This window comes from Colletotrichum fructicola (assembly GCF_000319635.2).
Source record: "Colletotrichum fructicola Nara gc5 chromosome Unknown KSG_Nara_v1_contig01, whole genome shotgun sequence".
Taxonomy (NCBI): Eukaryota; Fungi; Ascomycota; class Sordariomycetes; order Glomerellales; family Glomerellaceae; genus Colletotrichum; species Colletotrichum fructicola.
Window position 1 is genome coordinate 325,141 of NW_027094051.1, and position 16,335 is coordinate 341,475.

The window sequence follows — 16,335 nt, forward strand, 5'->3', positions numbered from 1 at the left end:
GAACATGAAAAGACGTCGAAAGAAAATTACCAATAAATGCAGGACATGAACCATGGGCCCATTGCATGCCGGGGCCGAATGAGGAGAATGGATTTCGGTCACGAAACGCGGGGAGAGTAATCCACTCGACACCAACAACTCGGCCCTTGCCGGAACGTGACGGGCACATCGGGTGTTCTCCACGCACATCACGGTCTCGGAGGCCAGAAGACGAATTTGGATACCGAACGCTCCCCATCCCTTCAATGATAATCGCCGCCGTCCAGCACTGCCCTGCGGGGTCATTGCTCGGCGCTCACCAAATGTCTGGGCATCACCATTTCCCTGCACCCAACATTTACTGTTGGGAGATATCGAAACGAGGACTACTGGACAGCATGAGGAACGACTGTCGTTGAGATTGACGACATTGGGCGGGAGCCTCAACGTTTGATTGAGGAGCGGGATTTGCAGCCAGCGGCGGCATGGGGTGGGTTCCGCGGCTTCGGAGCGAGTAGAGAGACATGGAGCGCCAGACCAGGCATGGCAAGTCTTGCTTAAGCATAACCATAAGCGCTGTTGGCGGCATGTTGTGCCGTAGGGGAGGGGAAGACGGGAGCTTATGGCCCTGAGAGGTGGTCCACCCTAGACACATAGGCCCAGGCCTCCTTTCGCTGGCTGCGCTGGTTTCAGGGCTCCCGGGCACACAACATGTCGCCTGGTTCAGCCTTTCAAGCCCCTGTGAGTGCGCCATCTAGCGAATGCGGGGGAGCAACCAACAGGTGGGTAAGGCAAACGAATTCTACCTACGGATACCCCAAGGTGCCCGAGGTGGTTCGGGTTGAAGACGGAAAAGACCTTCTGCTTCCGCGACATTTCCAGCTGATTCGGGACCTTATCTCGAGGAAGCACCACGAACACCATGGTTCGATCACCATTGTCGACCTATTGAGGGTCGAGGGGGCATCTCGTCCGAACACTTCGACAATGTAGCTATGGCGCTTGCCAGACTACTAGGGATAAGTTCACCTTCTAATCATCATTCCCGCCGTAATGGATTTTTAGCTAATAACAATCAGATGGGCAACAGACATTACCCAGCCCGCGGCAATGTGGAGATGCAATACAGACTGGATATCCGTTGTCGACGCTCCCCTCTGTCGCTAGTATAACGCAGCCAAGATCAGTCAATGGCACGGCCAAGGCTGAGGTGGTTCATGATTACAACTCGAATCCTTTACTTCCCGGAATACAGCCCACACGCTGCTTAAATCTACACTCCGATATCCATGTGTATGTTACATTTGCCCCGTCAAGATGAGTCCATCGGGTGGCCAGCGTCCTTGCCCGTCATGGCCGCCGCGGAGGCTATGCCAGAGAGGTGAGAGCACCCCTCGGAATGCCGAACCTACACGCATCGGACGCCGGCGCCTACGCGGTATGATCCCACGAGCAGTCGGATGTCCAAGTATGCGTCTCCGTTTCTCGTCAGAACCCGTGGCCTTAAGTCCTTGTCCAAGGAGTCTCGGGAACACTTCGACGGCCATTCTGAAAGTCAGCCAAGTTGAGCAGCCAAGTTCGACGTCCCCTGTTTTGAGAAAGAAACGAATCATCGGCGTTCATTACTACTTCTATCGCCAAATATGAGGGACCTAGCTAGATGCTTGTGGTCACATATGCTATGGTATCAAAGAGTCCAACGCCAGCAGGCCCATGAGCTCATCATCGCTGTCATTCCCATCTTCCTGGAATGCTTCCATCTTCTGTTCGTCATTATGAACAGTACGCACTCTTTCAAAAGGTATCTGGCACCTGATTTCGTCTTCACTAAACCAGGTACCATGCAATCCGTATGGCACACGCTGTGGTAGCTTTATTCTTGCAACCACACTCTTCATTTCCTTAGCGTCAATTATCCAAAGCTCGCTCGCGGCGTTAGGGCGACAGACCCCCTTGCTGTCCAGTTGTGATTCGTCAAAGACGTAAGTCAATAGCCATCCGTCGTCCTCCGTCTGGGGCTGCGATCGAGCCACAAAGCGTGGCTCCTGGGCATACCAACCCTCGGGCATCTTGAACAGCTTGATTGGGTCTTCCGGGTCCTTACTTTCCAGAACCTGAGTCACATTACGTGTGTCAACACAGCCTTTGACTGGTTGTGGTGGGTTCGCAATTCCTCGGTTGATCAGCGTACGGACGTCGACCTTGGCCAAATGGTCAATCTTGGCCGCTTTGCCAAGCGCGACGGTGTAGGAGGCCTCTCCAGTCGAGCAACCGTAAACATAACGAGCCTCTTGCATCGAATACTCCGGTGATACAGTGGGAAACTCGAGTGAGATAGCCGACAAAGCCCACTGATGTCGGATGTTGAACTGGACGCCGGGGATGCCTGACAGGGGGAAGTTGTAGTAGTACAGCCGACACTGCTCTTCCTCTGCATACTCAGGCGGGACCGGCTTCACTTCTGGTGTAGGGAGATTGCCTGCGCTGAACACTAAGGATGCGGATGTGAGCCGGCAAGCAATCAAGTTGACTGACATTGCCGGCCCATTGAGATCAGTTGGTGCCGATACCGAGTCCCAGCAATTCGCGGTGTGGAAGATGGTGCATGGATTGGTCTCAAACCATTGGACCGCGTCAGGTTGATGCCGGGGGAAGATTCCAAACCGCGACTTGCCTGCGGAATCGTATGACAAGCTGGCGACACCACGGATCAGGTTCATCGGGTCGAGTGAAAGCGGGAGGTCCATGATGACGGTGTGCCGCCGGGACACACCAAAGTCGTGCATCATCTTTGGCGACTCGACTCCGGGAACTGCCACATCGAACATGGCCTGGCTCGTTGCTAGTTTTGACGACGTTGGAGGAACGACAGAGTACCGCACAAAGGGGTTGATGAAGGTTGAGTGGAAGGTAATGAGCTCCTTTGTGACTGGATCAACGCGTGGGTGGGCGGTAGTCCATTCCTTCATGAAGGACGTGACACCGGTTCCTCCAAAACCGCTTTCGCTGGTACTTCTCGGCTCATTTTCAGCAACTCGTCCATTGAACCAGCCGATGGTCTCGAGGCTCGGCAGAGCAAATCTCAAAGGCGGCCCGCTTTCGCATGTTGCCAGCGCGCGACCGTTGTGGAAAAGCACACTGGTATTCGCGACGCTGATCTTCTTGATCGATCGCCCAGTCCCAGGGAGTCGTGACAGGAGTACCAGGAATATGGTGCGAAAAACCTCAAAAATTATGCGAAACATGCTGAGGGCTGGGTTGACGAGCGTCGCAATGCTGGGCAGGACGGGTCGACGTAGAGACTTGCTCTCTTTGGCGTAACAGTAGACGTCCGTCAACAAGTACTGGTTCACGAACTCGGGCTGGATTTGGGTCTGCTTCTCGCCCACGCGCCGAAAGAGAACCCCGCTGAGCATGCCGTCGCCGTCAAACCAATGCGCAGCTCGAGTTGGGTCGTCATTAGTGAGGGGGTTACCGCCATTGCGAACATACTGGCCTCCTGCGAGGTCAACTGGTATCGTGCCCTCATACGAGCATGCTGTCAACGGAAGACATGACTGAATTGGGGCAAAGTTGCCTGAGAGATAGCTGTCGCGCGTGTCAGCATCGCCTTTTCTTCGGCTAAAGGGAATCCATTGTACTCACGGATGATTCTTGTCATCTTCATGAAGAGCATCGTTCGCCATCTTCAGCGCCGCTCGATGTCTGGGGGGAAGACTGATGTCTCAGTCTCACAACGGCTCTCAGAAGCTTGGCGATCAGGCACGCAAGAAAGCCACGGCGGAAGAGAAAAGACAGGACCAACGTCCGGTATGTCTAGTTAATCCTTTCAACAGATGACAGGTCAAAAGCAAGACGATCCGTCGAAGTCCACGCTCATGGTGGGTACTATCGCACTGTTCTGAAGACGGTCAGAATGATTTCACATTCCCAGCCCCAGGATTCGTGACTAGTCGATTATGTGCCGAAGTTGCGGTGCCAAAACACCTGACTACTACCATCAACCGACCAGAGCTTTGAGCTAGATGACGACATGGGACGACGGAGCTCGGGGGTTCGGGGGTGCTCAGATCTTTGTGCCCAAAGCTCCTGTCAGGTAGCTCGCTCGCGCCCTGCCTTGCCAACTCAGATTATCAGTCCAAACAAAAGCGGGGGAAGAACAACTCAAAGAAACCGGTCCCCGCTTCTGAGATTCCTGATGCGGTGCCATCAAGAAGTCGATGGCTAATGAGAATGGCCAATCTTTGAGTTGCCAAGAGAGCCTGGTCAGGGGTGCAAGGCAAGCTTTCGCAGAGCGTCAAACGCCTGGGGAAGATTTGTGTCTAGCCCGAACTGCATGGTCATCAGACCCATTTCTGATACATGGGTGTCGGGAGAGAAAGAGAATGAGAATCAGAATCGTGGGTGTGAGACCAGATCGGGAGGCTGGCTTGGCGATCGGCGCGGGCTGCAGGTCAAAAAAGCAGCCAAAGAGGAGCTGAAAGCTTCTTCATCGCTTCCCATGAGGGACGAATCGCCGTTGGAGGCGTTGTTTCGAGCGCCAGAGTCTAGGTTCTACCTCGAGGGGGGACCGGCGTTCGTTCTCGCGTGCAGAAATGCAAGAAAATATGCGGCCAGTGACATGACAACTTGGCGAAAAGTGCGTTTGCCGGCGCTAGCTCCGGGCATTGTGGGACCCGGGAATACCGCTCGGCAGCATCCGGTGCAGAGCCCGGACAAAGTGGTGACTTCATCGACACGAAGTCTTTATCCGCGGAGCAGACGCTATGTGCTGTTACCCAATTATGGCAACCGAGTGGACGAATTACCTAGCGGTGACTCGTCGCAAAGTGCAGCTCCTTCATCACCAGGTAGCTGTCCTTGTTCTCTCTCGTGTCAATGGAAATGGGCCTAGAATGCTGAACCTCGTCATAGACTGATCACGTCGGAAATACGGCTCGCAACTCGGCTAGCTCCTTTCTCAGTAGCGGAACACGCAACAAGATGCATTTTGGCGCGTCGCAATTATCATTCGCAACGCAGGGAAACTTCGTGCCCAAAAAGCAAACATGGCTGGGCAAGCTTTCGCTCATTGCCGTAGCGCCCGTCGTAGTGGCAGCCCCGCGTCTTGTCTCTGTCGTAGGTGCGTTTCCACGGGCGGAGGCTACCATCCTGTCTGCCAGCTGATGGTGTCCTCCTTTGGGGAAACGAAAATGCCCGTCTGTTCGCGCCCAAACGTCCGAGCAAGCTGCCCAGCGCGCCATCGCGAGTCTAATCGTCATCCGGAGCTCATGGTGCGCCGCGACCGCAACCACGATGTTACCTGTATCCTGTATGTCATTTGTCCAATGGGACGTGCTCACTACAGCCCGACCTAGCGAAAGCATTCATGGCTAGATGCGGGATTGTCGGCAGGGGGGTTGGGCATCTGTGTCCTAGTCTCGAGTGTAAATCAGATGTTGTGTTGCGACTGGGCAGCACTGTTACGAGTACGGATGAGGATATATTGGGTGGGTTGAACCCCTCTTTCTCCTCCCTCAGCTTCTCAGAGTCGCAGTGCCTCAAGAAGCATAACGACCCCCCGAATTTCTGTCCCAGCTCTTGATACATTATTCCCATTCACTCGAGAACAAACCATCCCTATGCAGCAAGTTTTGGTTGGTCACATAACACGAGCAACCACAATGGCCAACGACGCCCTCAACACCAACCGACGCGTCGGCGCCCAGGCCGACCTGGCCGTCACCACCCGCGGCTCGGATTGGTACTTCGCCGTCTGCGCCATTATGGCCGTCTCGACTCTCGCCTTCCTCGGCATGGGCATGGCTAAGCGCGAGACGCACCGCCTTTTCCACTACATCACGGCATCCATCACTTTTGTTGCTTGCATATCGTACTTTTCCATGGGCGCCGGCCTCGGCCAGACACCTGTTCTGGTCGAGTTCCCCCGCCCCAACGACAGCCAGGTCTCCGGCGCCGGCACCCGAGAGATCTACTATGTCCGCTACATCGACTGGTTCGTCACCACGCCGCTTCTGCTTCTGGATCTTCTCCTCACCGCCGGCCTGCCTTGGCCCTCTATCATGATTGCCCTCCTTGCTGATGAGGTTATGATTGTCACCGGACTTGTTGGTGCTCTCACCAGCACGAGCTACAAGTGGGGATATTGGGTGTTTGGCATGTTTGCCTTCTTCTACGTCGTCTACTCCCTGGTCTTTGAGGGTCGCAAGCACGCGGCTGCGCTCGGTGGCTCCATTCAGCGCACTTACACCAACTGCGGCGTTCTTACCATCTTCTTGTGGTTCTTGTACCCCATTGCTTGGGGCGTCGCCGAGGGTGGCAACATTATCCACCCCGACTCTGAGGCCCTCTTCTACGGAATCCTGGACGTGCTGGCCAAGCCTGGGTTCGGCTTCCTCCTCCTCTGGGGACACCGCAACATCGATCCCGCCGCGTTGGGTCTCCACATCCGCGCGCCCGGCGCCCAGAAGATCCACCCGGGCCAGCACGGGGGTGACCACGGACACCTCGGCGCCACCGGCGGCGCGGGGCCCTCGAATGGTGTTTGATGACACTTTTGACTGGAGCTTTTAGGCTTACACACCAGCATCTCACCAACAACGCATGACATGGAGAGGTTTTGGGGCGGGTCCAAGGTACTAGTAACTAAAAGAGGTTACTAGACCTCTTTGCATAGGCATTGCCTTTGTAGTTTCAAAATTGAAGCTTTTGAAAAAAAAGTTCCTGTGGATTAGCTTTGATGCTCAGGAAGAGGGGGGGATGTGGGGAAACGGGAAGGTCTGTTATCTGGTTTCTTCTGATATTGGGCACTGCACGCTGGGCGCATAAGCCCCCTCTCCTAATGTTTACTATTATGTATCTAGGGAAAGGCAAGGGCTAGTTTACTGCGGGAGTTCAAATGCTTAGAAGCTTTAATGTTTATACCCACAAACAACTGTCGTTAATAGTGCTTTTTGCATACTTAGTCTTTCGATTGGTAACGTTACGTGATTTGACCTGCCCTTACCCCATAGTCCTCATTTTGCTCTGAGAGAATCAACTCAACTGGGGTTAGTAAAGGTCATCAGCACGGTGATTGACCAAGGTCTTCGGAAGTTCCACCAAGGTTCAGACCGGAGCTTGGGTCTTCATGGCATGACGACTACATACCCCATGTCTGCAGGTGAGGCTGCCTGTCACCCATTTTGACGTTTTGCGGGGTTGCAATGCGAAACCTGGGCATATATTCAGACAGGGCGTTAGGGTTATCTGCCCACTGGAGTTCATGTCTTGCGCCGTTGGGTTTTGTGCGCCCAGGCGCGAAGCCTCGAATTCCTTGGAGGTTTATTTGTGGTCAGATGGGCGTTGGAGAATCCTCCCAGATATGCGTGGGACACGTTTCTTGGCTTCTCCTGTTAGCTGTTGAAACTCTTTGTTTAGTGAGGCGAACCGAAGTAAACTTTGCTCATGAGCTTTGTCTTGTGTTCTCTTCCGAACCCCTCATCGGTCTCCTCGAAATTTGTGAGTCCACGAAGAGACACGATACATACAAGCTGCACACAAAATATCAGAGTTTACCCGTCAGTTCTTCATATTTCCTTCATTAATTTAGCGAAGCCATCGTCATTAATAACATGGCTGAGTAGGCTGGCCGGCAACATTTGTTACACGTCGTGTGTGGCTTTTCATGTTCATTTCTCATGTATTTATTTGACATCTTGCTTCATGGTCTATCTGATCTTGTGTTGTATTTTGCTCAACTTTCTTCATGTTCCTGGGTTCTTGAGATTCGATACATTGTTGCTGAACACTCGTTGCCCTAAAACAATGAGACGCATCCGCAAAAGACGATGAACACATACATGACATAGGTGAGGCCTCACTAGAATGTCTGGACTCGACATATTCGATTGGAGTAATGTTTCGAGTGATACGCTAGCAATACAAATAAGTTAGGCTCTGGTGTTATATTCTTCTATGATCAAGTTTGCCTGTAAAAGAACCAATAGTATTATAGAAAGGTATATAGATAAGTACATTAATATTGCATATCACTTCCAGCTTCCTCCTTCCTCTTTTTTCTCTTTTTCTGTTTTTTATCGGTACCTATCTGTGGAACCTGACGTGACCCCTCTACATAGGGCTTGCGCTAAGACTGTCAGACTGGATTGTAAATGTTCAAGCCAGCAACGCTGATGCATAGTTCTCATATCGTTTCTCTATTATGTAGGTGAAGTGCCACTCTGCAAACTGAATCTGGCGGCGGGCTAAAGCCTGTGGGTTAATTGCGCCATCTACCTGTTCTGTTGGTATGTCAGACGTTGCGAATCCTCATTCTGTTTGTCCAATCGCAAAACGTAAATGCCTGGCGCAAATCGCTGCCTTATACGTGTCGCTGGCATCAGCAACGAGCTCATTTTTCAACCTGGACTGCTTGTCCTGATTCAATTCCCTGTCCCGTAACCTCACTGAGCTCCAAATTCCTGCTCCGAAAGACGATTCCCTAAAGATTAGCCATGTCTCTCAGAATATGCTCACTCCCGCTTCAACTTCTGCAGGTCAAATTCATCCTGATCCACCATTAGAACACACTGGCCGATGTCGACGTAGACCGGAAGCTTCCATTCATACACCTCGGGGCCGGCGAGGTCACCATGATCTTCCTCCGCCTTCTCTCGCAGTATCATAAAGTCCTTGTCGTCTTCCCGGACGTGTCTCAATGAGATCGTGTAAGATCCTTTCCTCCGGAAGCCGAGGTCAAGAAAGTCGTAGGCGTTGTAAACTTCAATGCGCCGTTTGGCGGGGTCTTTCAGGTCCTCCATGGTCCCTTGATGAAATGGTTCACATCTGATACCCATGCGAACTCCGTACGGAGATCGAATTGAAACTCCCAGTTCTGATTCTTGTAAGTCAGAATGCTTGGCATCGCCAGGCCATCTGGGCCCTTCAGACTGGGTGAGTGGAGGGCAAAGGCAGCACCCTGCTTCATGAATTCCGCAACAGACGTTGCTTTTGAGAGAGCCAAGGCCGCACCTTGGGCAACCACCAATCGCCTGAAAACATTGTCAGCCACGGCCGCCGTTTTGTGTCAGAAATAGCCAACTTACATGTCCGAGACGGCGCGTATTTCGGACAGCGCAATGTATTTCCATCCGGGTTGGCTGTCTATTTTGGCAATTGTGGCTGCACGCGCAGCCGCATTCAAGTAGCTGCCGCCCGTAAGAACCACAGTTGTCGGTACCGCTCTGCCCATTCTGGCAGTGATCTTGGTGTGGACTTCCTTGAGAGGTCTATCGAATGCTCTCTTGTATAGTCGTGCGGCGTCCGCGGGCCCAGTAGGCTGCCAGATATGTGGTTCTTTGTCACAGACGAGGGTAAAGGCCGTGCCGTCGTGGGTACCCTGCTTCAGCTTCAGGCACTCCATAAACCCCTTGACGCATTCTTCAACTTCATCCTGGCTACCTTTGGTACATTCCGGATCCTTGCGGAGTGCCTTCTCAACTTCTCGTGCGTAAAGCTCTGATCCTCCGGGAGCGCCTATAATATGTTAGAAAATGTGAAAGGCACAGCTCCCCGAACTCAACTTACCCCAGGGTTTCTGAGTGGCGAAGAAAGCAGGCTTGGAGTTTTCCTTTTCTTGCTCATTCCATCTCAGATGGAACGTAACGCCATTCTATAATCCTGTTAGCACGTGTGGTTTCGACATAGGCTAAGAGTAAAAATGCTTACCACAGTGTGGCCGCCAAAGTCCACAACCATAACCCTGTGCGGGTACTTCTCGTCGCCCTCTGGTCTTTGTAGAATGGCCCTTATATGACCGTGTAGGGGATAATGACCCACGGCCTCTGCTTCGTAGATATATACGAAGTTTTCGGGAATGATGTTCGGAAACGCTTCCTCCAGAATGCCTGCATACATTGTCTGGAACGGCGGCGTGTTCCATGTGACGGGGAGCGTGACAGCAATGCGGTCATAGAATAGACCCTCTCGATCACACGTGTCTTGGGTAGCCTTGGCAACTTTTCGGAAACACTCCACGACGTGCGCACGAAGTTGGTCTGTGGTAAGTTCTTCTCGCTCCTTCTCCTTTAGAATGAGGTCGCCTTTGAATGTTTTTTTCAGAAGCGACTGGACATCCTTATCAACTTTGGCGTCGTCGTTAGCTCGTCGAACAAGTTCGTAGATGAGAGATTTAACACTCAGCCATCCACCTGCGCGAAGCGCGTCGTGGCCTGTTTGGCCTGTGGATGGTTTGAGCGCCGAGGGGAAGTCGAAATCTTGTCCGTTGTTAGCTCCTTGAGGAGGACATTCCGGGTCTCTCACGTCGTAAAAGATGCTACGATCTCCGACTTCGACGCAAAGACTGGCCCTGATGGCAGTGCTTCCGTTGTCCAAGCCAAGGTAACTAGAATTTTATTGGTTAGCAGCTTCGTCTTTGGTAAGGTGGTGACGGTTTAACATACGCTTGGTTGAGACCAATCTTTCTCCGCTTGGGGTTTGCGGATCTATCGCGCTCCGTAGATCCTTCCGTCGACCTCTCACACTTGCTTCTCAACCCCGCCTGGGATACGGGCTGTTCATCCACGCAAGTTCGTTCCTTCCTTTTCTTGGTTGGTCTACGTTGAATCTCTGGGGAGGCATCCGTCGTGTTAACCCGAGAGCTGTCAAACAACTTGTGAACTGCGGGCCGTTTTTCCTTGTGTTTGTCGCGCGGCATTGTTGAAGACTGTTACTAGTGAGGTTAATTTCACAACAGGTTTCAAGGAGAATTGAGTGAGTGAAAGTTGAAGATGCAGGGAAAAGAAGGTGAAAATTGAACTAGATAGGATAGTACACGCGGTAAAAATACAGTCGAGGTTTCAACTTTGGACGAGGTGAGAAGCTGGTGGGAGGCAAAGGTTGCATGGGGCACGAGCCTGGATTATCTTACGTGTAAAGCCGGTCTAGATGATAGGTTGGTCGAGGTGAAAGATTGATCAAGGTGAAAGATTGTTCGAGGTGAAGGGTTGTTCAAGGTAAGAAGTCGGCTGAGGCCCTCCACTTTATGTCCCTGAAATCTTCTGTAGAAGTGGACGCGGTAGCGGTCGAGGTGAGAAGAAAAGCTCAAGAAGGGAATGAACGACAGGATGAAAGGCAGGAGGTGTCCAAAACTGTCGCACAACCAGACGTCCATTTGTGCCTGCGAAATAAGGAGTATTCAAGTTCAGGATTGTCTGTCCCCTCGGGAATACTTCTACATGTACAATAGGCTGCTTGTGGCCATGGGGCCAGACGTCTAGATAATTCCCAGGTTGTAAGAATATTTGTACCCGCAGGACCGAACTTCAACATACCATAGAGATGCTGATATTGATTTACTTGGTATCTAGAATCTTTCAGGTAGAAAAAGCTGCAACATGTTTACTATTATATATATGACCTAGTCAAAAACATGCATGCGCAACTATTCTGAGCATATCCTCCGACGATTTTCGAATTTAACACAGACATTAGTAGGTCATGAGCTCCTTCTCCTTAGCTAGAAATCCATGCTCGTCTGCAGAATTCAGACATCTAACAAGACCCTCAAGAGCCAATGCCTTAATTTTACAACATATAAAGCCTTCATACAAATCGAAACGTTAATGGAGTCTAAGGTATTAAATTGATTGCTAGGCTGACTTTCTTAGAGAATTTAGGAGGACTGGAGCAACGATATATAGCCTTCACGACATCTTTTCTCACATGCGACGACAACATCAAGCCTCTCATATTTGATTAACACAACTGCGCTGGCCTTTAAGAGAAATCATGATTTATTTTAGGACTTAACCTACATCTCAGCCTGTGTCTTTGTCGCCCTGACTTATAAAACACACGATTCTAATTACTTCCAGCCAGGATGATAGTTGTGAGAGAATCAACAACTCAACCTCACATCAACAAGTTTCGGAGCCGGTAACCAGACCTTCGGGGCCGGGCTGCAGGTTTGCAACTTAACAATACATCACCATGAAAGCGTAAAGTCACCACGGAGTTGATTACACAAACCAATCAACTCCCTCAAGCACGCTGGAACTCTCACGTTGTCTCCCATCTCAAATACCGCAAAGCAGCCAATGACAATAGCCCAACACCACCAACCCTTCAAAACTCAGGAGTAAACTCCGTCCAGAATTGAGTTTCGACGACATCGAAACCTTAACCCCGTGTAAGAGATCCCCTTCCCATCGAAAAGCCAAAACTTGTGTAAGCATTCCACTCTGCTCCCCCCAATCAAGCACGCCGTCGAACTCACCTCATTCACGAATCAGGCAGGTATCGTCGTCATAGATAAACTCAAAAAGAACCCTTAAACTTCTCCCCGTCCCTCTCCTCTCACTCATCATCAGAGAAGCCGTCATCACCACCCCTCCATGTGCTACCATCTCACGTCGTCGTCTCATCCCGTCTCAAGATCCAACGTGAGCAACCCAGCACTTCTCGCGCCCGCAGTGAAAGCCTGCGTCTAAACCACCCCCATCTCAAACTCACTCACACCAAAGCTTCGCTGAGAGCCGGCCTTGGTTCTACGTGGCGTGGGCGTCAAACATCCAGTAAGCATGGCCACCTTGAAGAACCCCCCAAGGTGTGAACAACATGTGCCGCTCAGCAGCCGCAGCCGGAAACTCTCCTCCTGCCACGATCTACAAGGGAAACCCCGAGGAGAGAACATTCACCTGCAGAGAGACGGACAATCTATTACGGAAAAGGGAGCTTCCTCGTTCAGAATCCGAGTCAAGCTTTTTGCTCAGGATCAATCAAAACGGTACACCCGGAGCATGCCCCGATTTTCAGACTTCATCGCCTGCAGCATCATCACACCTCTTGGCTCCCCCAGAAAGTACGTGAGCGTGTTGGATATCCCCCAAGTCTGGCGCCAAAACGCAGTATCGACCGGGATTTCATCTTGACTCACCCTTTTTCAGTCGTTCTTCGCGCGAGCTCCCGATAACCGATACCCACGTGGGTCATCTCCATCTGCGAACTGATCGGTCTTTTTTGGAATTTCAATGTGCGCGTTTTCTGCAATATTCTCCAGTTTTTGATCTTCACCGCGAACGGAACACGCGTCGAGCGAACGAACGCGGGTTCGGCGGTAACACGCTAAGCACACGAGAAAAAAATGGGAGCCAAGCCCTTTCCCAGCCGATCATGGGAACACGAACTCCTCTCACGGATACGTGGGCTTTTGTCTCTCACTCACTCGGCCGGCAGAAGGCCGAGCGTGAATGAATTCTGGAGAATGTGTGGGTAGATATCTCTCGTCTGTGGAAGAAAATCCCCGGTGGTTTTAGGCTGGTAGTGTGAGTTGGTAGTCTCCTGATTGGGCTTGAACATTGAACCGCAAGACCCCCGCCGAGAGAGTGTCCGAGATTGGGAGCTGCCCTCCAGAGCCGTGCACGGCGACGGCGGCGAGGCGGCTTGCCCACTCCCCTCCTCTCCTGGCGGGATCACGCAACTCCGAGGCAATATTTTGGCCACGGAAATGTATTTCAACATAACTTGATCTGACCATGCCCTTACTACATCGTGGTGGCAACCGAAATCTCAAAAAGCCCGGAAAGAAGGAGTAACTATTACACGAAAACAGGGCCGGGTACAGATACGTCACATGCGAGATGAGACGGGATGCGAGGGGAGGGGCGGACGGACAGCTACGGCATCGGATGGGCCTCCGTGACACGCAAAGGGAGAAATAACAAAGAACTTGCGGGTCGTCCGTCGCGCAACCAACCCCAGCCGCGTATCGTCAGCGCAGCAAGGCACAGCCGACTGGGCATCAACAGACAGGGACAGAACAACAGAATAGGCTTCTTAAAACTCAGCAGTTTAGTTGCGGAGATGCACAGAGAAGACACAGTAAGGTGATTGCGCGTCTGTTGTGTAGAGAAGTCGCCGTCCGGTCTCATCTGACCTCTTCCCGCCGCCGGCTGTCATGCCCCCCGAACGCAGCGCAGCGCAGTGTCAATCAGACGCCCCTCTCTCCGTCCATCATCCCAGCGCAAAAGCCAAAGTCCACAGACGACGGTGTGGAGGGGTTTTGGTTGGCTGATGAGAGACGGGGACGGGGGAGGATAAGAACATGAGGCCAAACAGGCGGCCTTCGACATCGGCAAACCAACATCGGCCGTCTATTTAGGGTGCTGGGGCCAAGAAGGGCGGGGATGTGATGGCGAAGGGATTGGGCACGCCTGCGACGGAGAGCGTGCAGGGAGAGCGCCAGCAGTCAGCAAGAAGTCACGATACGGAACAGGAACAGGGTTTGGAGAGAGGGAAGGGAAATTCCAAGTTTGGCGCGGTCGTGAAAATTGGCCGCTGCCACCTTCTTGCCCTTGCGTCCCACCGGCGTCTGCACACGACGATGTTCATTCGCAGGTGTTTACAGGAAGCTCCGGTCTTTTTCTGAACACCAGCTTCAGAGGCGGGGCAGTGAATGGTAATGTAAGAGTCACGATGCCATGTGAGCGGACGGTTAGACGAGCAGGTTGCCGGAAGGGTGTTTACGAGTGTTCCGTTTTTCTTCTGGGAGGGGCGAAAGTACTGTGGCGGCGCGCGAATATGATTTGGAAACAAGCAAGCACACACTGGAAAAAAACGAAGAGGGCGTTGTATTATTCCTCTGGTGTTCCAGTGGAAGAGGAGACGTCGGGGACATGCTGTGCCTGATGAGCCTGTCGATGAAATGTGAGGATGCTCCGTGATAGGGTCGTTGGTTGGCCGTCCGTTGCCGGAGGGCCGGAGGTCCAGCAAAGGCAGTGGACGGTGCGGGAACAGGAACAGGATGTACGACAGGGCGAAGGAGTCGCAGCAGCACCGGCCCCCGAACCCGTCCATACAGCAAGCATCAACCGCAAAGTCACTTGTAGGATGAGAATTGTGCGGTACAAAAGGTACAGTGCAGCAGCGCGGATTACACAACAAACACTTTGGGATGGTCAGTCTTTGCCAATCCCTTGGATATATCCCGTTTTATGACGATCCCCGTGCAAGAAAATGCCATTGGCCGCCGGATGATCGGCTGAGTCGGGCTTATTGTGGGATCGTCACCCTGCTGCTGCTGCTTCTCTTGCTCACTGTGCTTCCTGAGTGCCGGGCGCGCTGCGCTGGCTGGGGGCTGAGTTTTCGTCGTGCGTGCTGGGTACCGCCGATCGTTTGCTGTTATTACCTCGTTGGGAATCTTGGTCTTGGGAGAGAGGGGGAGAGAGGGGAAGGGGGGCGTGGGCGTGGGAACAAAAAAGGCGGACAATGGAGGGCAAGGAGAGAAGAGCAGAGTGCGAGAATAAGCAAAGAAGGGGTTCCTCGTTTGGATGGGATTGGGACAGAGAGAGAAAGGCAAAAGATCACGCAAGACGGCGAAATCTCGAGAAAGCCGGGTCTTGCAGCATGGGAGAAAGTTTGGGAGATTTTGGAAATGCCATGATGGCATTCCAGTGTTCTTTTCGGGTTAGCAGCGCCGTGTTTGTGGCTTGCATGCACTTCATTTGGATTTTTCTGTTTTGCAAAAGCAGGCTCCTTGCACGGATTGCGCCCAAATTTCTGGGATTTAATTTCGGGTGTTTTGTTGGCTCATACAGTATACCTCGATACATTTGCAACTCTTGCTGAAATAGTCCTGAGCGCTGCTCGATGGAGAAAAGAACAGCAAAGCTTATGGAATGCCTTGCCGGCCGGGGAATGCTTGGTGTGTGAGGTTGCAACGCGGAGCAAGACAGCGGCTGTGCGGCCAAGGGGGTGGTGCAGAGACGAAGAAAAAACCGGATGGCCTTCCGTGTTTTTCTTTATTTTGTTGGACGAAAAGTCCCAATGTTGTCAGGGAGTCAAAACATGGATGAGAATGGAGCCCGCTTCGAAGGGATTTGTGAAGGGAACCATGGTCGATGGTAAGCTATTGCGTACGGTGGAGCAGGCTCGTTCGTCCAACCATCTGTTCAAGACGGCCTCTCCCCCATAGCCAACATGACGAGGGGGGCATTACTACTGCGACGTTGTACACGACTTGTATCAGAGAGTCATTGAAGTATCCGTCAGACCGTCTTTTCTGCCCTGCCTGCCCACTATTCGTGGGTTTCGTGGACCGCATGCACATGTAATGATGATGATCACGTCCGCTCACCATCTCCGGCACGTACTTGTGACTTGGCCATGTCTCCGGACATTTCAGCGGCGTATCGGGGAGGACGGGGAGTGGGCACGGAGAGGGAGGAGGTTGGTTGTTGCATGTTAGGCATTGGTCCTTCTCTAATGACGATGATCTGCCTGTCACGATGCAATGGATTCAATGCCGTCTGGGCGAGCGGCAACGGGAAGATCTGCTGGGAAACACACGATGACTCGACGAACGACGGTCGAGGGGTA

General features: G+C 52.3%; 4 protein-coding genes across 4 annotated transcripts; 2 read left to right on the top strand and 2 right to left on the bottom strand.

Moving 5' to 3' along the window:
• Window positions 1-1,658: 1,658 nt before the first annotated feature.
• Window positions 1,659-3,665, bottom strand: CCD1 (Carotenoid 9,10(9',10')-cleavage dioxygenase 1; the record flags this gene model as incomplete). The annotated part of the gene is made up of 2 exons (XM_032023290.1): window positions 1,659-3,567; window positions 3,625-3,665. 2 exons carry the CDS (start codon window positions 3,663-3,665, stop codon window positions 1,659-1,661), a joined length of 1,950 nt encoding a protein of 649 aa, XP_031879942.1.
• Window positions 3,666-4,763: 1,098 nt separating this feature from the next.
• CGGC5_v000100 (uncharacterized protein) lies at window positions 4,764-5,532 on the top strand (the record flags this gene model as incomplete). The annotated part of the gene is made up of 5 exons (XM_066150630.1): window positions 4,764-4,829; window positions 4,894-5,101; window positions 5,215-5,290; window positions 5,398-5,468; window positions 5,516-5,532. The coding sequence occupies 5 exons, from the start codon at window positions 4,764-4,766 to the stop codon at window positions 5,530-5,532; spliced, it is 438 nt and encodes a 145-aa protein (XP_066009691.1).
• A 110-nt stretch (window positions 5,533-5,642) lies between these two features.
• On the top strand, window positions 5,643-6,527 carry CGGC5_v000101 (Protein FDD123; the record flags this gene model as incomplete). The annotated part of the gene is made up of 1 exon (XM_032023292.1): window positions 5,643-6,527. One exon carries the CDS (start codon window positions 5,643-5,645, stop codon window positions 6,525-6,527), a length of 885 nt encoding a protein of 294 aa, XP_031879944.1.
• Window positions 6,528-8,492: 1,965 nt separating this feature from the next.
• Window positions 8,493-10,675, bottom strand: CGGC5_v000102 (uncharacterized protein; the record flags this gene model as incomplete). Its single annotated transcript, XM_032023293.1, has 6 exons — window positions 8,493-8,785; window positions 8,830-9,011; window positions 9,066-9,495; window positions 9,547-9,631; window positions 9,688-10,363; window positions 10,422-10,675. 6 exons carry the CDS (start codon window positions 10,673-10,675, stop codon window positions 8,493-8,495), a joined length of 1,920 nt encoding a protein of 639 aa, XP_031879962.1.
• Window positions 10,676-16,335: the final 5,660 nt, after the last annotated feature.